Source organism: Nicotiana tabacum, chromosome 15 (genome assembly GCF_000715075.1).
Source record: "Nicotiana tabacum cultivar K326 chromosome 15, ASM71507v2, whole genome shotgun sequence".
Taxonomy (NCBI): Eukaryota; Viridiplantae; Streptophyta; class Magnoliopsida; order Solanales; family Solanaceae; genus Nicotiana; species Nicotiana tabacum.
Window position 1 is genome coordinate 54,984,515 of NC_134094.1, and position 10,584 is coordinate 54,995,098.

The 10,584-nt window shown below is 41.3% G+C and overlaps 1 protein-coding gene across 1 annotated transcript; it reads left to right on the forward strand.

The window, feature by feature from the left end:
* Window positions 1-1,829: 1,829 nt before the first annotated feature.
* On the forward strand, window positions 1,830-2,516 carry LOC142169632 (uncharacterized). Its single transcript, XM_075231521.1, has one exon. The coding sequence runs from the start codon at window positions 1,830-1,832 to the stop codon at window positions 2,514-2,516; it is 687 nt and encodes a 228-aa protein (XP_075087622.1).
* The last annotated feature ends 8,068 nt before the right edge of the window (window positions 2,517-10,584 follow it).

The window sequence follows — 10,584 nt, forward strand, 5'->3', positions numbered from 1 at the left end:
CAGGAGATAATTTGAAACACCTCCAAGAGACTTTCGACATCTTAAGGAAACATAACATGAAACTCAACCCGAAAGAATGTGCGTTCGGAATTAGCTCCAATAAGTTCTTGGGGTTCCTGGTCTCGCAAAGAGGGATCGAGGTAAATCCCGACAAAATCAAAGCTATCGAAGGCATCTCGGACTAGTTGACAAGCGTGAATGAGGTACAGAGATTAACCGAAAGGTTGGTAGCTGTAAGCGGGTTCATCTCAAGATCCTCCGAAAAGTGTCATCACTTCTTCTCACTTCTCAAAAAGAAAAACAATTTCGAGTGGACTCCGGAATGCCAACAGTCATTGAAAGACCTAAAAAGATACTTGTCAGCCCCCCCCCTCCCGTACTATCAAAACTAGGGGAAGGCAAGCAGTTGTTAATATACCTAGCGGTCTCGGAAGTGGAAGTGACTGCCGATTTAGTCGGAGAGGAAGAAGGTATGCAATTTCACATTTATTATGTTAGCAAAATATTGTCAGGAGCGGAGACTCGATATCCGCACCTATAAAAGTTTGCCTTAGCTCTCTTAATCGCCTATCGAAAGCTTAGGCCTTATTTTCAGTTCCACTTTATAGACGTTGTGACAACCTTTCCTTTAAGTAAAGTCCTTCACAAGCCTGAGTTGTCAGGCCGTTTGGCTAAATGGGCGGTCAAAATTAGTGAGTTCGACATTCAGTACAAACCCAGGACTGCGATTAAGCCACAAGTTTTGGCCGACTTTGTGGTCGATTTCAGTCCCTGATTAATGCCCTTGGCTGCTAAGGAAGCAGTGTTGGTGTTGGAAATAATATCAGGAGTTTGGACCTTGTTTATGGATGGAGCTTCTAATGTAAAAGGGTCTGGTTTCGAGATAGTTCTAGTCACTCCCTGGGGGAAACCCTGAGGCAAGCCATTAAGACTGTTCCACTAACTAACAATGAAGCCGAGTATGAGGCTTTGGTTGCAGGAATTGAATGGGCTCGGGGACTCAGTATCGAGATCATCGAGATAAAGTACGATTCCCAGCCGGTAGTAAACCAAGTATACGGGATTTTTGACACAAATAAAGAGCGCATGCAACAATATGTGAACAAGGTTGAGGCATTGCTTGCACAATTCAGATAATGGTCGATCATACACATTCCAAGGGAAGAAAATATGGGAGCAGATACATTGGCTCACCTAGGGTGATCTACGGAGATGAAAGGATTCGACTCTGGTATAGTTGTTTAATTTCTGCACTCGGTATTGGATGTGGACGGTTACTGCGAGATCAATTCAACCAACTTAGTCTGGGAATTGAAGAATGAGTTCGTAGAGTACCTTTGGCATGGCAAGTTACCCGAAGACCCGAAGGAGTCCCGAGCATTACGGACCAAAGCAGCTCATTACTGCCTTATAGATGGGCAGTTATACAGAAAATCATACCAAGGATTATTGGCCTGGTGTCTGGGAGCCTCTGAGGAGGACTACGTGATGATGGAAGTCCACGAAGAGTTTTCGGGAATCACTCTGTTGTGGATTCATTAGTTCTAAAGTTGATTAGGGCAGGTTATTACTGGCCTTGGATGGAAAAGGACGCAAAGATGTTCATTCAGAAGTGTGACAAGTGTCAACGTTATGCACAAATGATATATCAACCGGCAGAACTCCTACATTCGGTATTATACTCATGGCCATTCATGAAATAGGGGACGGACATAGTTGGTCTTTTGCCACCGGGTCCCGGAAAGGTAAGATTTCTTTTAGTTTTAACTGACTACTTCACTAAATGAGTTAAAGCAGGTTCTTACCAAAAGATCAGTGAACGCAAAGTAATGGACCTCATATGGGACTACATAATCTGCCGATTCGGAATACCGAAGGAGATTGCTTGTGACAACAGGCCGCAATTCATACGCCCAAAATTCACCAAATTTTTGGAAGGATTGAAAATCAAAAGAATTACATCCTCACTGTACCATCCCAGTGCTAACGGGCAGGCGGAATCAACCAACAAGTTAATCATTCAAAACCTGAAGAAAAAGTTAGAAGATGCTAAGGGCAAATGGCCCGATGAGCTATCGGGTGTACTGTGGGCATATCGGACAACGGCAAAGTCAAGCATGGGAGAAACACCTTTATCTCTATTATATGGCGTGGAAGCTCTGATACCGGTTGAAGGTGGGGAGCCAACTTTGCAGTTTTCCCGAACAAAAGAAGAAGCAAAAAATGAAGCGTTGCTGGTGAAGCTGGATTTGCTCGAGGAACATAGGGACTTTGCGTACATGAGGATGGTGGCTCAAAAACAAAGGATGGAAAGATACTACAATCATAGGACCAGTCTTCGTTACATCAAGGTAGGATACTTGGTGAGAAGGGTGTCTCAGAGGACTCGAAAAGTCAACGCCGGGAAGCTGGGTCCAACATGGGAAGGCCCTTACCGGGTTTTAGCTATCACGGTAAAGGATCGTACGGGTTGGAAAATCAAGATAGAATCAAATTGCCTAGCAATTGGAACGTGACTCAACTAAAAACTGAAAGTATGTGCTGCACTCTTTTGACTTCGATCCATTTTTGTCCTAATAGGATTTTTCTGAAAAGGTTTAATAAGGTAGCAACAGAAAGCATACTACAAAGGAGTGTCATCGGCAAATGGAAAGACCTTTTGAAACTAAGGCACCAAAATTTTCGCACCGATGACAGACGGTTATATGGATGGTTAAATAATCTTTGGTTCGATGCCAAGCTTTGCCTTCCATCACTTAAAAGGATTATTTAACCATTCATAAGTCGTTTACACCAGTGAAGCAAGACTTCCAGTGTTCGAATTCGCATGCTTCGCATTCGAACACTGAGGGGGAGAATAATATCTGATACGGCATCAGGAGTGCCACGAAAATCAGGATTGCGAGAACCGGGATCAATATTTCATCAGGACCAGGGGCTGCATGATCAGCCGCGTAGAAACAAGTTGTATAAGTTAGCCACATGTACTGGTAGCTTTTACTTTATCAAATGAATGCTTATGTACTTTTAAAGATAGATAGAATAAAACAAAGTCCTTTTATTTTTATCTTATTTCTTGTCCAAATGATGAGTTAATATTATCATTTGAAAGTTAACAAAAACTTCAAATGCTTATGCCGGAATGAATAGGAGACGTCCTCTTCAAGAGCACCGTAAATATAAGAGGGCCCTCTCTTATGAAACCCTCATAGTAAAGGATTGATTCCGGAAGTATTTATGCCCGGAATCAAAAGCTATCGGATGAAAACCCGAAGCTTTAACCAATTCAACTCAAAAAGATTATATTTTGCACAACACATAAGCAAAAAAATCTTTATTTATAAAAGTGCCAAACTCGGTGAAAAGTTTTGGCATAATTACAAATACAAAATACAAAAAAAAAATAGAAGAGAAAAAAAAAAAGAAACTATGCATCATTGTCGCCGGAGTCTGAAGGGAGAGAGGGATCTGCGTTTCTCCCAATGGAGGAAGGCGGATCCGCTACCAGTTTAGGGCCTTCTTCTTCATCTTCCTCAATATCCCCTTTGGTCCCCGAATACTTAGAACTAGTACTCGAGAAGTCAGTTGCAGCAGGCCGAGCGGGAAGGCATTCACGAGTAGACAACTCCAGTTCTCGGGCCTGGGCAATACAATTATCTATATTAGCGATGCCCACTTTGGCCTCTTCCAAGGTTTTCCTACTCATATGATATATAGCATAAGTCTTCGGAAAAATGAGGGAATCCTCTTGGTCCTGGAGCTTTGCTTGGAGTTTATCAATTTCTACTTGAAAGCCATCCCTTTCAGATCTCAGGGCACCAAGGCGAGCACCGAGCTCAAAATTTGTAGCCAAGTGAAGTTGGTTTTGGTTCATCGACCTCTTTAGCCTCTCCTCCATTCGGGACCTCTTCTCCTGTGCAGCATTGGCCTCTTCGGTTTTGGAGCTTAAGTGTGCCTTAAAATTAATTGTTCGTTCCTTAAAGGCAGACTCGCGCTCGGCAGCAGCAAGCACAGCATCGTGGAGCTCGGCCCGCTTAGCCTTAGCCTCTTGAAGTTATTCGTGTAATTGCATGGATTCTTGGTTGTGGGACATTTTATCTTGTTCGCTTTGCTGTAACCGGGACTCAAACTCGCCCATCTCAGCAGCTTTTGCCTCCAACACCGGGAGGTGCACAACAAGTTGGTTCCGTTCAGCCAACAATTGATCCTGCTCGGAAGCGAGTGAGTTATCTGAAATCACTGTTTAATACCTCGTGCACCTAGTCGTGCTATCACAATTCAGTTGAGTATATTAGCTAGAGCTAATCTGACGATATTCCCTTTTTCTCAGCCAAATGGGCCTTAGAGCCCATTCCAACATATGGAATCCCCTGTCAGTCATGTCTCCATCATACGAACACCGTATAAATCCCTATGCGATGCACCGATACATGATTGCATACCTTGGCTGAATCCACACTATGCACTGCATAGCTCACATGACCATAATAACATCCTCTGATAACAATAGCCGAAATTTCGCGAATCTGATGCTCACAATACACCTCATGGCATATATAAGTCTTGTTCCAACCCTTGCAATACCGCCACGGCGGAAGAAATGTGTAGAAATTCATATCCAACTGCAGAGTCAACAAATCATTGAATCTCTCCTCTTGACTAAATCATCACCTCATTATGAACCAAATAACGGTATATACTCTTTAATATACTTCATATAATCTGATCGCACTGATCCCAGATCCAATAATCTCGTCTCACCCAGTATAAGCTATTCAGGTAATAAGCCACCTCAGACATGACCAAAAGTCTCCTATGATGCCACAATGTGCCAACAAGCTACCAACTCGAATGTGATACCTAAGGAAAATGAACTCTAGAAGGGACTACTCAACCCACATAGCTAATTAGACCACCGAAAAGGTGTTATGAACCTTCCTCAGAAAATGAGAAACAAAACACACAGAAATAGATATAGGGGACTGTACTCAACATCAAACTATTGCGACGTGCAACCCGATCCGAACAACATACCCGTGGCGGCGTGCCACCCGATCCACACATAAAATCTATATAAAGAGATACTTACCGAGCTAGAATGCTCATTACTACAAAATACCCCAATATCGACCATAAGCACGCTAAGTGCATAATACCATCCCTGGGGAGACAGATAGCGCCATACGCTACAAAACTCAAGCACAACTAAGGTGCGATATATGATCTGAATCTCGAGAGCCATCCTTCTCACATAACACCATTGCTACGCGAAACCTCAACACATATGAAATTTATCAAGCCATTTCACAACTCACACGGCACAATATAGTATTACACGAAATATACAACAACGAAATAACATCCAACGTCCGAATACTTCTCAATAAGGAGCGCTATGCTGAAATGTATATATCTGGCCTGATATAGAGCCCATATTCATATTTAGATCTATCCACGGACCTCAATCGATTCTGATCATACCATGCTTGGCTAAGTAGCCTCTCAAGGACCCACATTAACCTATTCACGACACATAAGAACAACCGTCAAATCCGGAACAAACTTCCACATTCCACAACCAAATGAACTGAGCGCCCTTTAGGCATAAATTCTCACATGAATGATAGTACCAAAATCTCCATACTTAGTTTTAAATCTTTAATCAATCAGGTGACTTTTTTTTTAGTAAATCCACTATGCAGTATGCCTAGGGCTAGTTTTTTTATATATAATAAGATAAAACAAAGTAGCATGGTGTCTTACGATGAGTAAGACGATAATATATGTGCACTACATAGATCCTATTATCAACTTTGAGCTTGTGAGGCCCAAAATTGATATTATAATATGATCTAATAAGAATATGAAAAATAAGGACTAAAATATGTATAAAAACTAGCCTATTACAAACATAGCCATGTACTGCATTGTCACGCATTTGTTCTCCATTGTTGCTTGTTCTGTTGTGGTTTTCAAATGTGATGATTTCCTTTGTTCTTTCATGTGTTGGCTGATTACATGATCTGCGTTCATTGATCTTTCCATCTTCAAGATTCCAAATATGGCTATCTGCTCCTGCTGTGCATACTGTCCAGTGCCAAACTTCTGTGCTGACCTTGCCTTTCCTCGTCCATAATTCAAGAGTGATCCATGAGTAAAACTGTTATTTTCCTACTCTGTTGTGTTCCTTGTATATCTTACTAGCTGTATGAGATGAGCTTCTTGATGTATCATAATGCATAGCCTCCAAAAATCCAGTTGGAAATTGCTGCCTCGATAATGAATAACTGGACTCTTTATGACTATTTCCAGCTCTTGTGACCTTCATTATCATGCTTGTGCCTTCCCCAGCTTTCCCTCCAGTGGAATGAGTATGAATTACCACCACTTGGAAGTTGGGCCAAAGGAAGGGCATAATTATAGTAATGTTTCCTGCATCTTTGCACCATCCGCGATCATGTATGTAGTTGTTCCTTTTGTAAGTACATGCGTGTGGATCCAAATACCACTGCTGCATATTTTTAGGCAGCCTATTCCTACGTTCCCAATATGGTGCATTGCTCTTGTATATTCCATGATGGATATTGCCTTTATTTTCTGTAGCATTGCTCTCTATTTGAATTGGAAACCTTTGTCTCCCAAGTGTGCTGCTTCCTTTACTAAACACTGACCAACTGTGTGGCCTCTTCGACTTCATGCTTGTGCTTATCCTATTAACTCCTTCTAGGAAATGAGCACTAGGTGCTAACACCACCCACTGAATTCGTATAATATGAAAAGGCATGAAAACAATCATTTTTCCTGCAAAACAGAAAAAAGAGTTAGTAAAAAATGAGCTCAACATATCCTCCTCCCTAAGGATTTGAATATGCAGCTCCAATGATCTCTCATGTCCCTTGCTCTTCGTTACATCCTTACTCCTTGTAGGTAACTTTGTCCAGTTGTTAATGATCCATTGAACAGCATTCCCACACATATTTCTCCTCAAATGAGCTATGCTTTTGATGTGCTCATAACTGAATCTTTCCATTTTTCCTGGTATTTTTTGTGCTTTCCATTGCTGAAATGTATTCATCCTTGTGCAACTATATTCCTTTGTCTTTGAGGTATTAGGATGCAGTTGATCATTTTATAGTAACACCTCAGTATATCTTGATTCATACCATAAGGAATCTCTTGCATCAGTTATGGGCAGTAGTGTATTGCTGCTTGAAAAATGCCTTTGCCTATTCTTAATTTCCTCCCGTTGGATTGAGTGCATTGCACTAATACCACCAACTGAGATTCCATTAAAAAATAGAGCCAAGACATATCACCTTCACGTGTAAAACAGAAAAAAAAAAGTTAGTGAAAAATAAACTCATCATGCTCTCCTCCTCATGGATTTGAGCATGATGATCAGTTGCGTATGCCCCTGCTAACACCTTGTTCCTGCTCATGTTACTCATTTTCTCCCCATTTCCTAATCTCTTACAACCTTCACTCTTATGTATGGACATTGTAGCTTATCATTATTCACAATCTTCCTCCCCTTGACATCAAGCTCCCAAAAACTATGACACTCCAAAGGACCTGTGTCAATAGCATAATTTGCAATGTAGTCTGCTAGTTGATTACCCTCTCTGAGTGTGTGTGAAATCTGCAAATTACATCTGCCCATTAATTCCTTTATCTCTTTCACTTCTTCAGCAACTGTCCATGGTATAGCCCACACCCCTTGAATCACATTTTTTACCCACATCGAGTCTGTATGAAGATCAATCAGTATATAATCATTGTTCACACAGAACTTCAAAGCTTCCAAAATAGCCTTCATCTCAGCTTCTGTGTTTGTTCCTTCTTGGATTTCTTTGCCACAAGCATAGACTACATTTCCTTCCTCATTTCTCAACACATAACCAATTGAGATTCTTTCTGGATTGCCCCTAGATACACCATCTGTATTTACTTTTATCCAACCCTGCTCAGAAAGTTCCCATAGAACCTTAGTGTATTTCAACTTAGGTGTATACTGCTCCATCATGGTTATTAAGTCTGGCCATTTGTGTGGGATATTCTGTAGGCTTGGCTTCCTAAATTTCACCAATGATTGAACCATTGTTGAAATCTGATATATAACTCTATTGAAAGAAACAAGATCCCCATACTTATAGCCATTTCTCCTTTTCCATAATTCCCACACTATGATCGATGGTAGAGCTTGAATGATTGGTTTCAACCTTGGAACTGTCTGCAAAGTCCAGCATCTCACGATTGCTTGATGGAAAGTCAATCCATCTACATTAATACCTGCAGCTGTAAGAAAGTAATTCCACACCTTTCTAGCAGCATACGAAGTGAAGAACATGTGTGTCATCGTTTCTTCTTGTGGCAGCACACAACACCAACTTTTGGAAGCCATTAAATAGCCCAACCTTATGAAGAAATCATCCAATGGCAACTTGTTTTTTCAAACCTTCCAAATAAAGAATGAAACTTTGAATGGCAGCCCCTTTATCCCTATATTCATATATGCATTACTTGGATCTCTTCTTCTTCTCACATAATCCCAAGCTGACTTAGCACTAAACTCACCTCTTGGTTCCAGTTTCTACACAGGTTTGTCCAGCATTCCATCTTGAATTGGCTTCACTTGCTGCTGGATATACTCAGCTAAATCTGCTGGTAATAATTGGTTAAGCAGCAATGTATTCCATCTATTTCCCTGCACCAGGTGACTACATGTCACACTTACACAATCTTCCTGTGGGATGCACTTCCACGACCTTCCGCACCAGGCAACAATTCTGCACCTCGATACTGCCGGCCACTTTAATGCTACAAAGCAAATCAAGAATCCGCAATCAGTACGCAAAGCCTCCTACACAGGACACCGATCTCAAGTGACGCTAAAGACAATACCAGCTTACTCTAAACATCTGAATCCTTTCTCGCTCATCCGAGCTCGTGACATTCTTGTCGACATCAACTTCCAATTCCCATGCCGCTCACTACACCTAACATACCAATACGCAAGAGTACCAGAACTTCACTGTAACTCCCGAACCACTAATAGGGTACACATTTGATCATATAGAAACTTCTCACTTAACTCATTTCAGGAGAACCATTGCCCCATGTCACTAAATTCCCATAACTGCAGAAAATACAAACCTCGAGTGGTGGTTTAAACAACTATAATTCCTCCGGGCTTCATCTACATATAACAGGCCATAATACTCACATGCCTCCAAATAAGATCAATTACGGCGGCCGTAAAACCTCGCACGTACCGCCACAAATCACAGGTATTCTTAACACGCTAAAGGAACTGCTCATTGCCACCATCATGCCAATTCAACCATTGCTAACCGAATCCGACTTCTTCTAATTTACTCTGGATCTTTCTTAGAAATAACAACATCTCCTTTATTAATATAACGAACTCAATCCGCACTCATCTTGAGTGACCTCACTTCACGAGACCGCATTGTCTCCAAAACCCACAAACCATCTCATGCCCTCCTTGTGCGTATATTCGCGTCTTCAACTGGTACACCCATTCTGAAAATCCCTCTATGAATCCGAAGTTATTTTTTCCCATTCCTCTAATGACACACCGCAGACCAAAGATAACGTAGAACACTCCAAGTCACTTTTCATAATCCGCTGCAAAAGCTCAATACATAACCATACTACTGGCTCGAAATGCTTAGGCACCGCACTTTGAACCCACTAGAACCATTGTTGAGAGTCATCCACTCTGACTTGTTCCCAATTATTATCAAACTCCAAGTCCCTGCTGGCACATGAACACTCTCTCAAAGAAGCACCCAGCTGAATCACGCTCCTTGTAACTCATCTCTACACGAAGGATAAACTCAGAGTCTTCCCAAAGACTGAACATGAATCGATAAGACCAATTATAGCACACATTCCTCAAATCCTTGGCTCAAATCACCACTGATATTCTCTTTCTTTAGTCGTAATAACCCACCAATATGCCGATAACCAGAAACTTCACAAGTAGACAACCATACAAATCCTAATTCATAGACGGTGGGGCTCTCCCACTTAGCTTGAAGCTACTATTGAATAACTCTGGAACCCACCAAGATTCTTTTTTCACCGTCGACCTGATCTTGCACCATCAACCTGCCAAATTTCCTCGAAATCCTTATGTTAAACATTTCATGAACATTATGAATCACTAGCCGCATTCACATATTCGACCTCTTACTGGATAGTTAGTAAAATTCTTCGTAGAAGCTTCATCAACACCACGCAACCACTAACCTACTCGCAGGAGATATCCCACATGTGAAAATATTTTGGAAAGTTCGGAGTTGATTTTGAGAGAAAATTCTAATTTCGGAAGCCTTAAGTTGGAGGAATTGATTAAGGTGTGAATTTTGAGTAAAAGACTTCGGAATCGGGATTTGAAGGTTCCAACAGATTCGTATGATGATTCTGGACTTGGGCGTATGTCCGGATCAAGTTTTGGATTACCTAGGAGCGTTTCAACGCCAATTATGGAAGTTGGAATTTTGTAAGAATTTCATAAAAATTGGGTTGAGGTGTATTTCAATGTTATCTATATCTGTC